Source organism: Centropristis striata, chromosome 11, assembly GCF_030273125.1.
Source record: "Centropristis striata isolate RG_2023a ecotype Rhode Island chromosome 11, C.striata_1.0, whole genome shotgun sequence".
In the NCBI taxonomy this organism is placed as follows: Eukaryota; Metazoa; Chordata; class Actinopteri; order Perciformes; family Serranidae; genus Centropristis; species Centropristis striata.
In genome coordinates this window covers 25,254,821-25,277,927 of record NC_081527.1, presented here as the reverse complement: position 1 = coordinate 25,277,927, position 23,107 = coordinate 25,254,821, and the positions used below count along the sequence as shown (strand labels likewise).

General features: G+C 37.5%; 1 protein-coding gene across 2 annotated transcripts in view; it reads left to right on the top strand.

The window, feature by feature from the left end:
• The window catches only part of LOC131980842 (disks large-associated protein 1-like), a 161,578-nt gene that overhangs the window by 121,489 nt on the left and 16,982 nt on the right, over positions 1-23,107 (top strand). For both annotated transcript variants that reach the window (XM_059345151.1, XM_059345150.1), the window contains exons 7-14: positions 5,748-5,872; positions 9,476-9,601; positions 10,318-10,476; positions 11,122-11,204; positions 16,202-16,247; positions 17,649-17,933; positions 20,231-20,363; positions 22,362-22,453. In XM_059345151.1, the coding sequence (XP_059201134.1) occupies positions 5,748-5,872; positions 9,476-9,601; positions 10,318-10,476; positions 11,122-11,204; positions 16,202-16,247; positions 17,649-17,933; positions 20,231-20,363; positions 22,362-22,453 (1,049 nt within the window). The remainder of the gene's footprint in view (positions 1-5,747; positions 5,873-9,475; positions 9,602-10,317; positions 10,477-11,121; positions 11,205-16,201; positions 16,248-17,648; positions 17,934-20,230; positions 20,364-22,361; positions 22,454-23,107) is intronic.

Sequence of the window (23,107 nt, the reverse complement as noted above, 5' to 3'; positions counted from 1 at the left end):
TTTTATTTTAAGGAACCACAACATTGAATTTTCAAGAGGACGAAGTGGATATAGTATGTTATTATCTTACGTATGCAGTCGTTTTGTCACCAAGTATATCCAAAGACAGTTTTAGACTAACTACAGTTCTGTATGTTTGCCATGATTTAAGTTGTGTGTGTGTGTGTAGTACAGTGTGGATTCAGAAATCTATGCCGTATCAAGTGCCTTAGCTTGCCAACATATAGTAGCTAACATTAGCTTGCTAACAGCCAACTTGTCCTGTCTGGTAGACAGAGTGTTAAACTAATCATATGATGTGATTAAATCTAATTTTTCTAAGTTTTAGCAAGAAACAGACATTTTGTAAATGTTTCAGCCCATGGTTGTGTATTGTGGCACTGATCTTCAGAGTATGACACGTGGCGCTCTGTCTCTATAAAAATATAAAAGCAAACACATTTTGAAGGAAGCATAATGCCAGCTGTTTCCTATGAACACAATGAGGAATTGTTATTGATTGATGCACTGGCAGCACTTGGTTAACCCTCTGAAAACAAATAAGTATGCGACCTGGTGTACGGTAAGGGTTATCCTTGGTAAAGATGTCTACAACAATGCTGTTATCAAATTAAATGGTGGTGATCTTATAGAACCGATTGTGCCCCCAAAAGATGGCTGATGTGTTGAAGTTGAATACATTTTGAAGATGGGGGAGGAAGAAGTAAGAAGTGGGAATTCTGACTTCAAGCATCAAACAATCAATTCGATGGGATTTAACAATGTGAAAACTTGACACAATACCAAATGATAGGCTGGAAGGGGACAAGATCAGTATTCCTCACGCAAGAGGCCACATTGAAATTAAGTACGAATTTTACTTCGACTGGGAGCCATGGGGACATCATGTCTGACGTTGTAAGGAGGTGGTCAGAGGAGGCTTATGAGGCCCTGCAAGATGCTTTGAGGTGGCCGACTGGCCTGCACTCTGTAGGTCACACTGAGAGGACATTGATGGGCTCACAGAGTACATCAATGACTATATAAACTTCTGTGTGGACTGCAATGTCCCAGCTAGGACTGTCACCTGCTACGCTAATAATAAACCCGGGATCACCAAAGACATTTAGGCCATTATGAAAGACAAGAAGAAAGCGGTCAGAAATGGCAACCACGACAATGTGAGGAGAATACAGGGGGTACTCAAACTGAAAACGAAGGAGGCCAAGAACAACTACTAGAGGAAGCTGGAGCAAAAACATGGCATGAGAACCATCAGAGGCTTTAAAAAGACTGGTAGAGTGGATAAGAGGGCTGTGAACCTGTTTTGCAACAGGTTTGACACTGCGGCTGCTGCCCCTCATGACTCTGCTGCTGCCTGCCTGCCCCCAACTGCTGCCACTCTCACTCCCCCTACTCCACCTCCTTACGGACCTCCTATCTACTCCTCACCTCCACAATCCACTATCCACTATGCATCCTGTACTACCTAACCTGAAGACCTCTGTTGTGGCCAGCGCGTTCTTCTTTGCTGTGGTGTATTGGGGAAGCGGCCTGAGGGTCGTTGACTCTAACAGACTCAATAAACTGATCAAAAAGGCCAGTGATGTTGTGGGGGTGGAGCTGTGGAGCCGTGTCAGAGAGGAGGATGTCCAAGCTCCATAATCCACAATGTCTCCCACCCTCTCCATGACGCACAGGCCCTGCAGAGGAGCACTCTTTGATCTGTATATATGATATTGTGTTGTATATTGTATATACTTTATATACAAATTGTATATTTGTTTTAGTTCTTTATTTTTATTTCATTTATTGCATCTCCTTCTTTTTACGCTTTGGAATATTATATATATTTATATATATATTATATTTGCACTGGAGTCTCTCTAACGAAAGTAATTTCCCCCTGGGGATAATTAAAGTAATTCTGATTCTGAATCTGATTCTGTTCCTGACGAATCTGAAGCAGGGTTAGACAACCTGGATTATTGTCGCTGTCGCTCCATGTGGAGACAGCTGATGTGAAGAGGATAGCACTCTGTGGGCAGATTGCCGGGAATGGTGTCTTGGGATGCAGGACGTTAAAGGATTTGAGTTTGCACTTGTGGCTATCAGAGAGCTCTATTTCGCTGTTGCGCAGTTTGCAAAAATCGACACGCATTCTGAATTTGATGCATGAATGTCTAAACAAATTTCATGGCATTCTATCCAATGGTTTTTGAGAAAGTTTCTTCTGGACCAATGTTATGAACTGACCAACATCATCTCCGTGGCCGTACCACTAGCGTGGCAAAAAACCTCGTAGTACAGCATTAGAGAACGAGTTCATTCTTAACAGAAGGGGTTAGAGAGTTTGACATTTGCTCTGTTCAGAAGTGACTGAAGGGAGTGAGAAACTGTGTTTGTTTTTCTTACTGTTTCCTTCCCAGCTGGACATTGCTATTATCAGCTAGATGCGTAGTTAACAAGGTGGTTTAATCCTTCTTCAGGCTGCATGGTATTTATGAACACACAAGCATGAATATATGTTATTTCAAGTCTATATTTTTTTTTTTTTCTGGAGCTACTGACTAAATAGGAAGCAAGGCTTCAGATTGTCTAAAAATGCAGATATGGATAAAATGAAATTACTGTGTTCCACTGCAGCATGGGATAAAAAAGAAATGGGCCCTGTGCTTGCTTAGTGACAGCTCCACCAGTGGGCCTGCAGAAGACAGACTCCAGTTTCATAGCAACAGTGATCCAACAAGGCTTTCACTCAAGTTTTACAGAAATATTTACTAGCTTTTCCAGAGCTAAGTAGGGGATATCCTTACCCCTGTGTCTTTTCATATGTCTTCATGGCATTTAATATCTTTAATCTAATTTGACCTTGGCTCGAGCCTAGAGCCTCTGTGCTGAAACCAAGGTAAGGTTGTTGGCAGTGGTGTTTGGTGCATTTTTTCTCTAGGTGGGACACACCAAAAATCAAGCAAACATAAGGGTTGGCACCAGTGTATTTGAATTGATGAAAAAGTTTAATTATTTGTAGCTTGTATTTGCTGAAGGAACATTTGTTATAATGAAATGTGCTTAGTTAGGTAAATTAAGGTACTTGGATCTTTGGAAATTCTTTATGATAACTATGCTTTATATTGCAATTGGTAAAACGACTAAACTGCTATTTTTGCAATACTTCTACCAAAATGACACCTAACAGTCTGACAGCTGTAGCGCAAGAGGATGTGTAGGTACATGACACATGCATTTGTTATGAATACTTTATTGGCCTGTTTAGGGTTGAAACAATAGCTAACAAAGGCACACATCAAGGTACTGATGCATTGTACAAAAGTTAGCTTGAAGCTAATTTTCATCTATAAATGGCAACATTTATGTTTAATATTGTAGGTTACATTATTTTTTTATAATTAATAACACAAACACCATAAAACATATTTTAGCTAATAGCTACTATTAGCTATTAGCTAAAATATGTTTTACTTACTCGTCCAACACAGCTTGGTGTTGCTAGTTTTTTATTTCACAAAGCTCTTGCCAACAACTAAAAGCCAGATCGAGTCTCTTGCTCGGTTAAAATCTCCTTTTGTCTTTTAGCTTCCCTTGTCCACTCTTCTTCAACCATGATGTGTGTAGAACATAGACTGTATAAGGGGTAGAAGCTGGTGAACTCTGGTCCATTACCCGATGCTCCTGTTCAGTCATGATAACAGCGGCGCTTCTGGTCAGCATTTCTTACTTCTACCATCCTGATTTTTAAATCTCTGGAGAAACAAAAGGATTTTGCAACTTCATGTATATATGTGTAAATACTTTAGCAAAGTTTTTATTTTTTTTATTTTTTACGTGAAATCAGATTTATCATAGTTGGTCAGCTTATGTGTTAAAATGTCCTATCAACCGTGTCCTCAATATGTATAATTTTCTCAGTCGCTTTGGTGCATTTCTCGCTCTTTACATTTTCACAACAGTTAATGCATTTCTCAAAACAATTAGTACAAACTGCAAAACCTAGTTGATAACCTGTAACAGCATGTCACTTGCTCTAAATGGATCATAGTTCATTCCTCAAAAGCAAGTATTCATGTCAATGAAAGTGTCATCAAGATGAAAAGTCCTGACACCATGTTTATGAACGAGATAGTCAAATGTTTCTGTCATGTTTTCATTATGACAGTTTACTCTGGAAATGTTTTCAATGCTAAAAAGTCAGATCTTGGTGACGCTACCTGAAAATGCTCCAGACAGCAAAATACACTATTTACACAGCCATTTGAAAACTACAGTTAAGTTACACATTACTGAATTTAATGAGGTAACTGAGTACAACACACTGAATATGTATGTTTCACATTTTTACTGTATATGCTCTTTTCAATTCTATGTGTTTACAGCATTGTGCAACATAAAGTCTCTTTAGGTAAAGCTGTGACAGTCCAGTGTCATAGTGTTGTAGAAATGGTCCACTCTATGTCCTGCTTGGTTCATATATGTTGTAAAGTGTTTATGGTTTATGGATTCAGCTCTGAGTGATTGTAGAGAAGTGGCTTATCATTGGTTCAACTAATGCTTCACACAGCCCTTCTCACCAGTGAAAGAAGAGGTTCACCTGAGAGAAATTATTCAATTCCGGAGACATTTTCAGCAAAAAAAATAAATAAATAAAAAAGATGAAAGAGAAAAAAAAAAGTATAAAATTTGCTTGACAGATTTTGACAACTAGTTCAACATTTTTGTATGTAATGACTCAAGCAATGAAATGAGGACTATTAGTTTTATATGGAATGACTATTCAGCATTCACAAGTATAGTTCATTTTTACTGACATAAGATATGATAATGTTATAAAACAGCAGAGAGTTGTAGTGAAAGCACTTGATGCATGTCCAAAAGTATTTGTAATGTGTTGTAAGGAATGAGGAACTGCTACTATGATGAGCACAAATTACTAAATGTTGTTGAGGTTGAACTAACTGTTGTGCAAATGTTAATACTGATGTGAGGAATGCACCAAAGCCACTGAGAAAAACTGTAACTCACAGTAAGAGGGAGTTAACATGATCTCCCTGTGTCAGTGTGGATTTTCACTGGGTCCTCCGGCTTCCTCCAACAGTCCAAAAACATGCACCTTAAGTTTAATTGGTGACTCTGAATTGCCCATAGGAGTGAATGAGAGCGTGCATGGTTGTCTGTCCCTATGCGTCTGCCCTGCAATAGTCTGGCGACCTGACCTGAGTTTGGATAAGCGGTTAAGGATAATGGATGGTCTTGAAAATGTTTCTACATCGTTGAATATCTCCAACAATGCTCTGGTGCCTCTAAGCATGTAAATATTTTGATATCCCATGCTGTAAACTATACAAAATTGTATTAAGTTGGATGAATCAGTCTCCCATTTCTTTATACACTTAAGATGAGCATGATTTCTGCTTTCTGCTATTCCTGTATTCTTGCATTCTTCAAATAATCATCCAATCAGTATTTACTTGTATGTGAATGTCAAATGTTTTGAACATGTGTTAATGTTTATTAAATGTATGTCAGGCTGCCAGAAGAGTTTGGGTGCTCAGGGATGACCAGCACAACTGATAAGATTTCATAATTCAGAGCATCACATGAGCAGAGTCACACCAATAAAGCTAAATAGTTAAATGTTCATGAGAACTAACTAAGGAATAAGGATCACGGTTTGTTTGGGATTCAGTTGTTCTGTATACAATGTTTAAACTAAACAATTTATAACACCTTCTTAATGCCCTCCCTTACAGTTTCTTCTTGCATCACCACCTATAAGAAAACTCCTCCACCAGTACCACCCAGAACGTCCACCTGTTCCACAGCCTCCAAGCCATACATCTCCATCACAGCCCAGAGCAGCACAGAGTCTGCACAGGTACTGTACAAGTCTATCTATTACCACAATCTGTCCCTCTTGTACTTACAGAACATTACACGCCTGTTTGTAAATGTACATTAGGTGTAAGGGTGAAGCTACCACAGAGCTTATTCACACTCAGCACATATGGAAGGGCACACTTTAAAAAGGAAAGAGTTTCCCCTTGTAGTTCAGGTTATTTAGACAGCAAAGAACACCTCCACAACTCTGTAGGTACTACATCTGCACCAAGACACTTAACAAAACCTGTCCTTTCCAAAGGAAACCAGCACAGGTAAACTACCCAGAAACACACAAATGATGACTTTCTTACAAAACATCAGTTAAAGCAAAGAGCGCTGACACCAAAGAAGGGTAATTTTAAAGGGTAGGCTATGACTGTGCTCAGTATTGATGTATTGTGGTGTGTCCAGGTCTGGACTTTGAGGCAGATTGGACAATGTAAGCTGATATCCTGAAAACACACAATCTTCACAATGAACCATCATTAACATCTCACGCGCTATAACTTTGTGTCAATATTGACATGTGGATGTGTTCAGGGTTGGACTCTCATCACGCATGAGAAATTTGGGACAAATTGGATAATAAATGCTTAAGTTATAACAACTTCCTTCTTTATGGCGAAACACCATATTCGCCAAAAATTGACATTCAAGTCAATATGGGTGACTTCCTGTTGGTTTTAGGGTATTGGTCCAAGAGGCTTTTTGGTGCTTCTCTGCATGTTACATCTGCCTACCAAATTTCATTGGTCTACATGAAAGCTGACCATTGGGTTCCACTCCGTTTAAACATTGTAGGGCACGCAACTGAGGGATTTTGCCACGCCCATTTGCGAGAACTCAAAAATATCAAAATTTTCACCAGACCAGACCTGATGCTTGATGATTTCACAACTTATAATAAAGCCTCCAAAAAGCCACATTTATTTTTGCTGCAAAAATAATAACTCCTTCAATTCTAATAGGATCCTTTTATTGGGAACACAACACACATGGACAGACTTTGTTCATTTGTGCATGTTGAACTGACTTGTATGGAACAGCAACAGCATTTCTCATCTCAGCCTCTATAAATGGTGTCTCAGTCCCCTTTGTCCTCTGGCAAGGAAACAGCCAGCAAACTCAGTTCCCATGATGCCTTGCATTTTATGGCCCCTACAGAGCTGTGATAACCTCATTGGTCTGAAAGACCTCTGACACCACACGGGGTCTCCTGCTTATAACCCCAAACTCGCATTCCTTCATTCTCTCTCTACTCCAGCCTCTCCCCTACTGAGAGGAGAGGGCTTCTCTCTTTCTTCAGCATCTGGCTTGGGACACACAGACCCCAAAGGACAGGCTTGGGGCCTCCTGCTGAGAACTCCCTTCAGAGAAAAGAGTGTCTGCAGCCAGCGGGTTACCCTCTCCCCGACTGCTCTCAAGATTTTGATGAGCACAAAATTTGCTACAACAGCAATCAGCCCAGATACCACGACAGAAGGTCTCTGAACTGCTTTAAATTCAACAGAGTGTGTTTGCAGCACGTAACTTAACTTGGAAGACAGCAGCGACCTGTCTGCAACCCAACTGAGGACTGATAGACCCCATAAAAAAACAAGTCTTCAGCCTTTTCCTGCACCTTTCTTCACCATCATTCCCATTTATGGACTGGTAATGTACTGGGCATAGACTGAGATAGCAACAAGCAAAAGGCTAAGCAAACGATTTTAATCTGTAATTGATGATTTGGTTTAATGTGTGTTGTTAAGTATTATTGTTGTAATATCTGTGTCGGTTATTTGTATTAGGCTTTGCCACACCATTTGTAGTTGAATATTAGTCCTGTTTTACACAGACACAATGTCATGCATGCACCCCCCAACACACACACACACACACACACACACACACACACACGCACACACACACACACACACACACACACACACACACACACTACCTCTCTCATACACTTGAAAATAGTCTGCTTAAATTATTTGTTTGTTTTACTTTGCTTTTTAGAATAAATACTTTTTGGAATACACATGCTGTCCATTTAATGTTGTACATGTATAAGTGATATGCTAACCTCTTCTATGAAAATAATTCCAAATTATTTCTACCATTACTAAATATTAATATGGTAATTTGGTTACAGTTATAAAGTTAATTATTATTATTATCAGGGTTCCAAATTGATAATTTGGTAACTGTATGTGACTGATTAAGGTGAATCTTTTCTCTGTTTTACAAAGTGGTGGCCCAACTCGAGGTAACTAAATCAAGTCTATCTAGTCAATCTAGTCTATATCATTTCATATAATTGATAATTATTTATGATCATTTTTAATGTGTGAAACCCACACAAGTGGTGCTCATCACCGACCCTTGCAGTCGGTGCTCGGGCCCTGATGAATAAAATACAAAATAGATTGGAAATAAATATTATTATAAGGGCCGAGGTACTCTTCATCCCCCCATGGATTTTTACACAGCTATGGTCATACCACCTTCAACAGATGCTACAGCCAATCTGAAAGTTTGAAATTCATATTAAAAGTTATTATTACCAACATGTCAAATCATTTTTCATAATTGTGTAATCACTCCTGTTTTACTGTGGAAATTTATACTATCTGGATATCCAGAAGTCAAATAATTTAACCAGCTGATAATTAAAGCTGTTTTGATTGGACAATGTGAATTTCATACATGTAGCATACATTTTGGCTGAAATAACAGGGGCATGCAGATTACTCCAAGTCATTTGGCAGTATTGCCAAAATATGTATGCACCTCATAACTTTGTCTCTGGATATCTAGGAGTCAAATAATTTTACCAGCTCATATTTGGCTGTTTTTAATGGACAGTTCATACATTTAATACTCACCTGGTCTGAGAAAAGAGCAGATCCAGATTTTGGCAGGTAATTAAATATAGGTCTGTCTCTGCTGAATAATGCATCCACATTGTAGCTTTATTTCAGAAGGGCCTTTTTTGATGGATAAAATACATTTAATAACAAGGTAAGCTGAAATAAGAGGGGAAGCATTAGGTTGGGTAGCTGATCACGTTTACCAAATATTGCATTTAGCCTCTAACACTCAGTAAGAACACCAGAAATGAAACTATGCTAGGAATCAAATGGTATTATCAGCACATTCACTCTTTCAAAGTCTATCAGATAAAGAATATGACATTATTTTTTCCAGATTTTAAAACCTAATTTTTGAAAAGCTGTTCAGAAAACTGCCTGAAAATGCAAAAACGCAGCAAAAAACAACACAGAGGAACATAAATAGATACCTTAAGCCAGATTGCATGAATCTATCTGTATTGCAGTGACATGGATAGCTTTACTTGAACATGAGCAGCATGCTACAAAACAAACAATTCTTGTTCCAGAAACAAAGGACACACACACCGGAATGCAAGCAAACAATAATAAATAATAAAATAATATTTTATCAAAAGTTAATATTGTATTTTAACTCAAATAAAGAAATAACTTAAATGAATGAATTAAGGAAGGCATTGACTCTGATGCCAGCTACAAGTGGTCATATTAACACTTCATCTTGAAAACAATGTTACATGTTCTCTAAAACCAACCAGGATGCATACATGGAGGAGGAGGGACCCAGAGGTGACATGACCATCCAGTCTGGGCTCAGTAACTCAACAGAAAGCATTGACAGCATGAAGGCCCTGACAGCTGCCATAGAAGCTGCTAATGCTCAGGTCAGTGCTTGTTATTGTTTGTGTACAAATCAACATTTGCTTTGTGCAGTTAACAGCTTGTAACTTTGTAATAACCCCACTGTAAAACCCAATGTTGGTTGTTTGTTATTATAACTATTTTTTCGTTTTCAATATAACAAAGATTTGTGCAAAAAGTCATTTTAACTTAAAATATTGAGTCAAATAGCAAGATTCATTTGAGTTATCTCCGTTGTCTTTGTTGTCTTGACATAAAATTATTTTGCAGCATGGACACTCAAATATTTAAGTTGAAACAACAAGTTGGGTTTTACAGTGCACCAATAACGTTTTGCAATTTTGGGAATGAAGAGTTTGCAATGATTTTACAGACGATTTTAATCTGTAATTGATGATTTGGTTTAATGTGTGTTGTTAAGTATTATTGTTGTAATATCCGTGTCGGTTATTTGTTATAGGCTTTGCCCCACCATTTGTAGTTGAATATTAGTCCTGCTTTACACAGACACAAGGTCATGCATGCACCCCCCACCCCAATTTAATGTTGTACATGTATGAGTGATATGCTTACCTCTTCTATGAAAATAATTCCAAATTATTTCTACAATTCTAAAGTTGATCATTATTATTTCATTATTATTATCAGGGTTCCAAATCAATAATTTGGTAATTGTATGTGATATACATTTTCATTTTTTCATAAATATTTTACTTAGAATATGCTTTATGTCATGTAGGTCCATGGGCCAGCCAGCCAGCATGTCAATAACAGCACCATGACAGTCAACACTCCCATCCCCTCCATCCTGACCAGAGGACCAGCTGTTGAAGATCACCGGGATTTATACAGGAAAGAAGCGTTCAGGAAGGGCAAATGTCTCTCCATAGGTATCCAGGTATGTGTGAGACCACAGTGGAGGCAGAGAGATGTTGAGGAGGAGGCCAGAGGACATAATGATCTTAAGCTTCCTACACATTATGCACTGCAAAAAAGGTGTGTCTTAAAACAAGATAAAAACATTAAATCTGAGGGAAATGATCTTGCTGCATGGACAGATGATTTCACTTGACAAGATTTCTTAAATTAAGACTTAAGAATTAAGATCTAGAAATAATAAGCATGTTGAACGCTTAAAATAAGAAATGAACTCTTAAAACAAGATAAATTATCTAACACTTCTAAATCTAAAGCTTTTTTTTTATCTTGGTAAGAAACAAATAATTGTCAGGTCACTCTGCTCGGACCAGTTCATCGCTGCTTGCAGCTTTAATTTATCTTGTATTAAGAATGAATTTCTTATTTTAAGCGTTCAACATGCTTATTTCTCCATTTAATAATCTTAATTCAAGAAATCTTGTTAAGTGAAATGATCTGTCCATGCAGCAAGATCATTTCCCTCAGATTTAGTGTTTTTATCTTGTTTTTATACACCCCTTTTTTGCAGTGTGTTGAGTCTGTATTCTGTGTTCATATGTGTATTTGTAGTGTTAATTTGTAGTACTAGGTTATATTAGGGATTTATCCTGTTGGTCTCCTGTAGGTGGATGGACCAGAGGAGATTCCAGATCCAGAAGACCCATCCAAGTTCACCTCTGTAGGGGTACAAGTGGAGGATGACAGAGGGTGAGGCACACATTTTTCTTTACCCTAAGAGCATTTGCAACTGCTAAACATGCGCAAATAAGTTAAAAAGACAAAAATTACGATTTGTCAGGAGTTATTTAAGGTGGAAGGCCGTGATGAACAGGTGGTATTAACCCATAAGAACTCATGGTGACACAGGTGTAACAAACACTTTAAATGTTCTGGAATCTCCCATATTCAGCTTTATGCTTCACCTTAATCCATTAAGTCCCTAAACAACACATACTCAACACCCTGGTGTGGTGGTCATGTGACTGTGACAAGAAGTGACTTCTCCAAAATGTGGCTGTGACTGGAAACAGAAATGTGAAAAATTTAACACATTCTAATCCGTTAATCGGGTGTCCTGTATTAGGGTTAGGGTTATCCATTTGACCCTATTAGGATTTGTTATTTGTTTTAGTATTGATTTATTATTAGTTTGTTATTTAAAAACAAATCTGAAAAATAATTTGTTGTTAAACAGCACTATTATTGTCACAATTTTAATATATTTATATTAAAATAAGAAATATCGTAAAAATAAATACCATAAACGCCCAATGTGACATATATGTCACATCACAGATCTTTGACATTTAGGGGTAGCCTTTTTTCAAAAACATCATAAATGTGTTCTATGTGGTCCACTAGGTCTGTGGTATATCCCCCATATTTCTTTCAAGGATAAACAGGTCTGGGTTGTTATGGCTTAAGGAGTCTTTTGAAAGTGTCCAGGGATGAGGCAGTTCTGATGTCTGAGAGTTGCAGAGTCTGGGGGCTGTAGCACTGAAACCTCTGTTACCAAAAGTCTGCAGTCTGGTGGAGGGGATGGAGCAGACCTGTGTCCCGAGATCTGATGGGGAGCAGGTGGAGGTGGATGAGGGTGGGGCTGATGTGCTGCCAGGTCTTTGTGCCAGTAAGGAAAAGGCAGCTGATTTCTGGACTGGGTAAAAAATGTTATATGAATGATGAATGATAGATTTCTTTGTACTGTGACTACAGATTTATCATGTCCAGAGTGCTGAGGTGAAACCAAACGGTAAAATTAAATTTAACCCTCTGGAGTCTGCAAAACCACCAAATCCAGACTTCTTCATGACATCCAGACTAGAAAACAAAGCAGCGTGGAGCCCTACTGTAAATTTACCTCTAAAGTTCTGGCTGTAAACTCCATGAGGCCAGTTTCAGTTTGATGATGATATACCAAGTAAAACTGGAGACAAGCTCAAATAGATTTAGTATAAAATGACAGAATGTAACCCTCTTGTATGTTATATTTGCAACCTTTGTTCACATTTGCAATATTTAAAATTCTTTATTGTGCATGATAGTGTTTTGAAAGTAAAAAAAAGATACAAAAACACATTTTATGTTGGACTAAAGGACTAAAAAAAGACACAAAATGTTCAAAAAAAGAAACAAAATGACCAAAAAATACACAAAATGAGAGGACAGAAAGACCAAAAAAACCCACAGAAGACACAAAATGACAAAAAAAAAGACACAAAATTACCAAAAAAGACACAAAATTACCAAAAAAAGACACAAATGACCAAAAAAGACACAAAATTACCAAAAAAGACACAAATTACCAAAAAAGACACAAAATGATCACAAAGACATGAAAAGACATGAAAGGGATTCAGAAATTGACAAAATAGCCCAAGACTCCAGAGGGTTAAAACATCTGGCAAAAGCACCTACAGTGGAACTTCTGTTAACCCTTTGCATTGGCAATGAATCCAGCTTTACTCTAACCTCGACAGCTTGAAACATCTTTCCATTGTTTCTTTTGGTAATAACATAAGTGTACTCTGAATATAGACTTGAGAAAAGTAAAACTATGAACAAAATTGTTGTAGTTCTTACACATAAAACTAAATTTTGATCAGAAGATCAGATCCAATATATTTTTTTTAGTTCGTCACACATTTTTAATAGTCTGATTAGATAATGTATGAATTTAAGCTTACATGATGTGTCTTTTCCTTCAGACTAGCTGAGTCTAGCTGAGTCATTTCCGGCTGTCACATAATTATCTCTCTCTCTCTCTCTCTCTCTGTCTGTCTCTCTCATCTTGGGCACAAACAAACACCCACATATTCATCTGCCAAGGTTATCCACGGCAATAAACTCTAATAACTGCAGCTGAGGACCAGTTTCTGACTTCTAGACTCACAGCAGTTTTCTTTAGACCCCTATCTCTTCAAACCTCTCTAAAATTATGTTAAATAATGTCATGAAAACACATACAAATTATAGAATACTTTATGCAGATACATCTGTCTTGATGATGCTGATACTGTATCAACTCACCAAACTACATCCCATACAAACAAGACAATAACCATAGTATTTACATCAACAGTGTACATAAAACATTACATTTATCAATTTTTCTTAGCAGGAAAAGCATATTCTGGATCTGCCCCGATGTCTCAAATTGACTTATAATATTCAACACAGTCTAATTGAATTTGTTCATTTACTTCTCTTCAATTTGGAGGAGCAACACTTTTAGTCTTAGATCTTTCTAAATGTCTGATCTCAGCACCTGATCTCAAACCATTCCCGTTGGGGTGTTTTCTAGCCTCCAGGATACGATTAAGAAACACCACCCTGGAACAGTTTTAGCAGGGACTGATAATTGTTGCTCTCATTAAAGGATTTATCGCATTGCAGGTGTATTGGACTGTATTGGTTTAAGTGTGTCCCTCATGTATTTAAAGATTTATGTATTGTTAGATTACTGGCATTCAACATATTATTAAAGATACTTCATCAACAGTTAAGATAGAGTTAAGATAAAGTCAAGTTTCACTGAAGTGTCAGACAGGTGTTTCAGTAATGTGGAAAAGGGTGACTGCAACTCTCTAATCCAATGCTTGAAGCTACTATGCAGTTATATGTCAGCTTAAAAAAGAAAATGTGACAAGGAAAAAAAGATTTATTTACAGTTAATAAACACAAGTTTATTGATACAAAATTTAATCCTAGGCAACAGCTAACATGCCCAACCTTAAATCCTGGTAAAGAAAATGTTTGTAGTGCAGCTTTTGTCATGTTCTTCTAAAATCATTCATTCATTCTCCAGAAACACTTATCTGCATTCGGGTCGCGAGTGACCTGAGCCGGTCCCAGCTGACATTGGAGACCTGTCCAGAGTGTACCCCACCTCTCTCCCAGACTATCACAGGACTGACACATAGAGACAGACCACCATTGATGCTCTCATTCACTTCTACGGGCAATTTAGAGACACCAATTAAACCTAAGCTGCGTGTCTTTGGACTGTAGGAGGACCTGGAGAGAACCCAAGCTGACACAGACAGAACATGCAAACTCCACACAGAAGAGCTCTTAAATTTCACTAATGTACGGAGCCCCCGAATTGACATGAAAAAAAACCCAACTTGAAATCTTGACTTTGAAACTCGAGATCTCGACTTTAAAACTTGAGATCTTGACTTTGAAACTCAAGATCTCAACTTTAAAACTTGAGATCTCGACTTTGAAACTCGATTTTAAAGAGACTGGGTGTTCCACATGGCTAATATTCACGTTGGATGGGTGACCGTGATCATGGTTCCTGCAGGCAGTCTAAACCTACCTAATGTGTATATGATGCACCTGGATGCAAGAAATGCCATATGCTTTGAGCGGCTCATTTCACTACATGCAGTCTAGTGACGTTTAATTGCACTTATGGGATATGTTGACGTTAGTTTTGTCTGCTTGTGTCTGAGAGACAACAAGTTTGCAATTTGTGACAGGAGCTGATGTTGACTGTGTGAATAAAATAAGCATAGTGTGCATGTCCACGCCACACAGACACATGCGGTAAAGTCAACATTAAAGCTAAAGTTATAGCCTATAAGTGCAATTAAACCTTAACTCCACCAATGTTTTTGACAAGCGAACAAAACAGGGAAATCTTGACTTTGAAACTCGAGATCTCTTCACAATATAATACCTTATATCTACACTGTTTAAGCCAAGTCGGCACCTATGCACAGTCCCATTACGTTTTATAGACATTTGTAGTTAACTAATAAAGTAAAACATTATGTTTATGCTGCATTTTGCTTAACTTTCACTTCCCTTTATAACATGCATCAGGCACTTTCCTCAAAACAGCCTAATTAAGCCTCAAAGTTTTTCCACCAAAGTTAAACTCGTACACAGAGAGATCACAACTTTCAGTGTCGCAATCTTGAGTTTTAAAGTCGAGGTTCAAGGTTGTTGTTTTTTTCTCATGTCACTTTGGGGGCTATGTAGTAATGCAACAATTTTTGAAAAATGGTTGCCAATTTCTCAAAATACAACCTGTCAACCATAACACCAGTGATATGAATCACTTTCACATCGTGGGATTTATTTAAAACAATCTCGGCCATCCGTCCATCCATCCATCCACCCATCCATCCATCCAGCCATCCATTTACATGGCCTTCTAGCTTTGGCACTAGGCTGAGTAAAGTAGTCCAGACATCCCTCTTCTCATCAATCCCAGCTCTGGGAGATTACAAGGCATTCCCAAACCACATCAATTATATAATCTCTCAAACGTGTTTGGGGTCTAGACCGGGGTTCTTTCCAATACCCCACCCAAAGACTCCAAGAGGGCTCGATACTGGATTTTGGTTCTATCCTCAACAGGGAGATGACATTTAACATCCATTCTGTATTCCCCTATCGTGTTTATGACACCAAGGGTCAGAAAGCCTCTGTCCCTGCCTTTGCCCGCTTCCTGGCTTACAATAAATCCGTCCCTGTGCCTATCTCTGTGGGTCTAGTGGTAATGAGCCTCCAGGAAAGCAGCCTTGTGTTGTTCTTTTAGACTGTGCCTGACTGGCATCAGGGCCCAGCAACCAAACACCTGGTGCCAAGTTGCCCCAGTGTGCCTGTTCATGTAGGGTCTGTGAAGTGAGACTTGGAACCAATGTGCTTTTTAAATCCTGACCTGTTTCTGTTTGTCTCCCTCTTGTGGTCAGGTATCGCAGGTTCCAGCGCTCCAACAGTGTGACAGCAGCTGTACAGGTAAGCTTCCATAACGGCTATTTTATTATTGAGTTACAGAGCTCAAAGCATTTCCTCCTCCAGTGCACTTAGGCTTTTTTCTTGTCCAGTGAATATTAGTTAACAAAGTACCTACATTTTCATCCAAATCCAGTAGCCCATCACACATTTCATGAACATTTCAAATTGATAAATTACAGTTTAGAGTGTGGCAGGTACAAGTACAAAGGTATCAAGTAGAAAATTAATAGTATAAATGCCTCGTTTTTGAGTGTCTTCTTATTTTTGAGAGTTAACTGTATGGCTCCTCTCATATTATTTAGTGTTTGAAGGATGAGGATATTTAATTCCCAATAGTAGTAGTAGTAGTAGTAGTAGTAGTAGTAGTAGTAGTAGTAAAAATGATGATTTGATTGATTGATTGATTGGTTGATTGGTTGATTGGTTGGTTGATCGATCGATTGATTGATTGATTGATTGATTGATTGATTGATTGATTGATTGACACATAATTCCATGCTGGTGGCATGTAATGTGCGAGCAGCATGGAAACAATGCCAATGTAAAGTCAATGGGGATAATTTTTCATGCAGGATACACAGATTCATGGTTTATATACTGTCTCTTTTATAACGCCTTACCAGAAAGCCTTTTGACAACTGCAAGCCATACTTGTATGTATATTAACATGTTAAGATGTCATGGTCATTCCATGTAATTTTGGTAGATATCCACAATCTGCTACGATACAAATATATATAACATTCAAAAAGAAATATTAAAACTTTAATAAAAGGGAAAATTAGTGGAAATTTTAATACATAGAGGATTACCTTTGTACTATTAATTGATACAAAGGTACATACAAAAAGAAGCCAATTAAACCAGAAATATAAATGTATGTCACATTTATCAATTAATTAATTTAATAATTAATATAATTTTGGTACATTTAATGGCATATTAATGTATTTAACAAGTCATTTGTTTACTTACTTGGCAAGTGCTAATACATAGACCTGGAGATATTTGACCCTGTTCAAACGCTTTTAACCCAAACTGAACCAAAGAGAGTAACACACTATTTTATTCTGAATTAATCCAAAACTTAGATCCAGGTCCAGAAAAACAATATTGTGGTTGTTGTTTTTTTTTTTTGCAATGTTCAGATATGAGAAAATTGTTGGTGAATGTGCAGTTAAAAAATACAGCAGGGTATAAAATATGTGGGCACATACAGCAGATTATCATCAGCATAGAAGTGAACATTTGAGTCTTGAGCCCTGACGTACATCAAGGATGTGATGATCTCCTAAAATAATTATGATGCACCACCTGATCAGAGCTTGTACATGCAACAGGGTTTTATATTTTAAACTCAGTCATTAATTATTAATTTGAATTATTCATTATTCCATCCAGGCAGATCTCGACATGCCGGACCTGCTTGACACCCCTCTAGATTCTCCGGACACTGACATGGAAGTCCTGTCATCTGGTGCCATCTCTCGACAATACTCCCGTGATGCTGCCACCTCTACTGTCAGCATCCAGGGCTCAGGGAACCACTACCATGCTTGTGCATCTGATGACTACGACGATGTGGGATTTGACCCTTCCATCCTGCCCCCTCCAGACCCCTGGATAGACAGCGTAACCGATGACTCACTCACTGATGTCAACTTTAACAGCTCTGCTATACTGGAGGTATGTGGGAGCAGATTCCTTAACAACAGGTCCACGGACATTCAAGACATGAGCCCAGCTTTCATTTCTACAAATGAAAGACAGGTTGACAAGTTGCCGAGGCCCACCAAGAAGTTTTCAACCAGAATTGGTGCCACTTTTGACCCAGGTTCGAGCAGTGATACTGTGTCATGTAAATAGGGTGTAATAGAGGCTAGCTGTGAACATAGTGAAGGATTTATTAACTGAAATGTAATATTTTAGTTTAGTTACTATTAACGCTCTCAGGGGTTGATAGAGACCAAGCCAGAGCTAAAAGGAGAATGAAAATTGGACTTTCATGATTAAGTGGACATGTTAGCAACTATGGTCTCTATAACTGTTGTTGGTCATCATAATTGTTGATTACCTTTTACGGGACAAATTTGAAAATCTTCCTTTTGATGAAAGACAAACATACTTGTATACATACATACATTATCTACTGAACTCTCATCCCTCTGTTACTAGGCACCACATTTAAGAGAGCATGGGTCACCCTACTGCTCAAAACCAGGTTGAAAACTACAGATCGACCCTTTTTATCAAAATTACTTGACCTCACAATCTTTAACCATGTCTTTGAATTCCTTTCTGAGAACAATCCCAATCAGTCTATCTTTAAGCAGGATTGCTCTACTGAGATTACACTCCTGTTAGTAATAGAATCACCACATTTTTGCTGCAGGATCTGTCTGTTGCCTTTTACACTGTTAACCACCAAATCCTCCTCTCTACATTCACTGATCTTGGTATCTCAGGATCTCTCCTGTGTCCTGGTTCATGTCCTACCTTCCAGGGAGATCTTTTTAAGTATTTTGTAGTGAGTAAGTGTCCAAACCTATCCACAGGGGTGCCTCAAGGGTCAGTGCTCATTCCCCTTCTCTTTTTATTAAATACCACCAGACTTGGTGCAATCATCCACTCTCATGGTTTCTCAAACCACAGCTATGTGCTGACTTTAACCAGCTCTTCCCTCTATACATTAGATCAACCCAACTCCTACCACAAGGCTGTTCCAACTAACCTTTAAGGTTCCTGTGGTCGATTTGCACTGTACATCAGGAAGAGCCTACCTGACTGAGCATAACTGGCATGGCTCTTTCACTTTTACAGGGCCCTAAGCCACATGCTAGACTGTTCTCCCTTGTAATTCTCTCGTGGTGAAACAAGTTACCAAATTTCAGCCGATCTTCCCTCAAAATCTTTAAGATGAGACTAATAACAGAGCCCTTTCATGAACCCATTCACACATAAATAATACCAAATGACGTAATGAAGTGTAGCGAAACAGATTATTTTAACCAATCTGCACTTAAACTGCATTACCATACAACAGTACTGGAACATTTACAATAATTCATCGATGTGAGTTGTGAATCATTAAACTCAAGCAATTTCCACACGGAAAATTTTTTTGGGGCACTGTAATTATTATTTCAATCATCTATATAAATTCTACAAAGAAATATGAATTCAGTGCTTTTACTCTAAAATAGCAGTTTTTCGTGCATTACTTAGTGATTGTTTGTTATGATGTGTCCTCAGTTTTGTATGTTAATTGAATCATTTGTTCTAAGTAATATTCACTAAACCAGTTCATTGGCTTAATTAGTTAATATTTCCAAGTAAAATGTAATTGAGGGACATCAGCGAATCTGCAATTTACTTTTGTATTTTCATTTAAAAAAAGTGGTTCTATTAAATAAATATTACTTAGAAACAGTCTGAGTAAAGATTACTTTCTGTGTGGAAAAACTTGCCTAGCTTTTTTTAAGTAAATGTCACACCAGTTTTTTTTCAGTGCACTAAATTACATTCATACCTTACAGAAATGACCAGAGGCCTGGATATAAAAATTGTATAACCTTCATTTTAAAATTGTCAGCAAAGGTCATCTGCTCGATCCCTTAAATCTCCCTGAATGACTACAATACAATAACATTATTTATGTGAAGTATATCATGTAATAAAAAGCTAAGTGCAGTTCAGTGTTTATTCATGAAATTATAATAAGTAATAGGTTATTTAGTCTTCTTGTTACCAGCCTCTCAAGGAATTTTTTCCAGAAAGTTTTTTTTTTTACAGTGCACACAGATTGGACAGATAGTGGACCATGACAATTTGACAAAAAGTATATTGGACAGCAATCGCTGACTACATGTTTCATTGTCAAGGCATATATGAGCATTGGCTTTGTTACATTGGAGTGGATATACAAATTGCCTCAGCATATTTGTCTCTATGTGTTGTGAAAGTCTGAATATTTGAAACGGCAGGTGGTGCAGCGGTCAGTGTGTCACAGAGATGGACGTTGGTTTCTAAAGCTGCTGCAGGCGGAGACCGACCGCATGGAGGGCTGGTGTCGACAGATGGAGCTGGAGCAACGGGAAAACGACCTGCCTGAAGACAGTATGTGTTTGTTTGTGTTGTTCTTCATGTCTTGATTCCAAGTATGTATGCTACTATGTAGAAAAGACATTATTTAATTTGCATTTACACCTGACATTTGTACATTATTATATTCTATAAGAAAGTAATCACATAGAGCACTGGCATTGGTTCCCAACATTTTTTTGCCTTTGACCTTTTAATATGAAGAAAGTATCTCATCATAGGGTGCAATTCAGCATGTTAACAGGTAAATTAAAAAAAAGTTTTTTTGTGGTTTGAAGACAAAACTATGCAGTATTTCCCAAGAACAAGGCAAAGATTAAATAAAATTAAAATATAAAAATATTGTAATGTAATGTACCTGTATTTTATCGTTTCTGATTTCCTGTTCCAGTAATCTTCTCTTCTCTTTTTGTGGATGTCCCAATCACAAGGTTGGGAGCCACTGACACAATTTTAAATTAGTTTTAAATGAAAGATGCATTAAGGTTTGACCGCAGTACTGCAAATTCCACCGCAGAAAATCTGAAAAATATCTGAAAATCAGGAGCATGAAAGGTTAGCCTGGCATTGCCATGCGCCAATGGGTATTAGTCGGAGCCTCTCCTTTCATTTTTTTAATTTCCAAGGGGCGTTATCAATGGATGTAGACAAAAATGCCTCTGATTGTACAACCAGTCAGAGCAATAAAACATGACATCAGCATTTTTTCACTTGCCTATAAATGGTTTTGCCATAAGTCACAAACAAATGATTGTACCATGATAGTCCTTAGGTCATGAACTCTACACTGTAAAAAACGACAGTAAAAGACGTAAAATGATAAATTTGTTAATTCAGCTTCAGTAACTATGAAACACCATAAATGTATATATCAGCCAAAACAGTATTTTTTAAAATTTTTTGGGAGAAAAATACATTACTCCACTATAAAATACACTGGCACCGTGTTTGTAACAAAAATATACTGTAACATACAAGCCATCACTGTAATTTTTGCATTTATTTTAGTAAAAATACTTTTTCTCTCTGTTAAATGTACTAAACACCATATCTCTAACAAAAATATACTGTAATACAATTTATGCGGCATTTATAAAGTATTTTCTTGTCAATTATATGGCAGAACAGCGTTTCTTTTGATGGAAAAACTTTTTTTTCCCAGTAAAATATAATCTTAAAAAAAAATTAAATCTTAAATGTGAAATCAACAGTGCTAATATCATTTTACCGTAATATTAGAAAAACTTGCACCGTATTTATTACTGGAAAGTTCTGGCAACAGCTGCCGGTTTTTAACCCTTTATCCGGTAAGGAACCATATATGGTCACTTCCACGGACATCCAAAATGGCGTTGCTACGCAGCCCAGTGAGGTCAGAGAACCACGTGACTTCTCTCAGCCAATCAGCTAATATTAGGCTATGTCACAGATAGTGATATCACACCATCGGACCAATCAGCATCAGCCATGAGCATTTCTAATTTCCCTCTTTCACCAGATGCCCAAAGTACGGCTTTTTTTACACCTCCTGCTATTATATATTATATTATATATGTTATATTGTTATATATCTACATAAATAACAACTATATAAATATATACATGTGTTATAAATGTTCCATAAAACATTTAACAACATAAAAATCAATGTTCCTTTAAGTTTATATGTGACTTTCCTATATTTTTATGCATTCACCTTTTTAAAAATGTTTTCCTCTAGACAGGCGAAGAACCATATATGGTCACTTCATTGATCTTGTTTTTCAACAAAAAAATGTTATATTTTTAAAAATGTCACAAATGTAAAAAAAGTATTGTAGTGTCCTGCAATGACACTTTAGGGTTGAAATTGTGAATTTCCAAGTATTTCAATGAGTGCCTGATAAAGGGTTAACCATAAAAACAACAGGTTTTTTTTTACAGTGTACATCGTCACATGGAAGTGCTAAAATGAAAAACAAATGGATGTGCTGTAGGTTAGTGTCTTTCTGAGCTCTGTGTCTATGCTCACAGTTCTGGGGAAGATGAGGAGTGCTGTAGGAAGTGCTCAGCTTCTGATGTCCCAGAAGTTTCAACAGTTCAGGGAGCTGTGTGAGGAGAATCTGGTAAGTCTGAAACACTCACTGCCAAAATGAAATGCACACAATAATTTACACTAACGCTACACCTTTCACTTTTATGTAGTATACTTTTTTAACAAACTAATATTTGATTTACAAACACATTATTGGTTTCTTGAATTACTTTTCATGTGGGGCATCCTTTCATTTCTTTCTTGCTTTTAGCTCCACATTTCCTCTTAAAAATTGCTTTTTAATTTGATTGTTATTATTGTCAAGCTGCTCTCCTTTCCACCCACAGTTGTTATAAAACCATCCAGATGCTAGTTTTCAAAGTGTCTTCAAAGCTCTTAAGTAAAAGTACTATAGTCCAGGAGATCTTTGCCAAATTTGTGGTGATATGTTCACTTTTTCATAAAAGCATGAAACTTGGTGCATTTGTACAGTTTGGGGCCCTGAACATTTTCAGAAATGGAGCCATCGCAAAAACTCCTTGTGGCAGCCCTAGCGGCCATTTGACTTTCTTCCATAACCGAATTATGTATTTTGCATCATAGCTCCTGAACCAAACATGATAACATAGAAAATGTGATGTCTACCCCCATGTTCTGATGGTTGAGGTTTACAGGGATACCATATACAACATAAAAAAAAAGTATTTTAGAAACACATTTATTTGATTGTCTTGTTGTTGTTTTG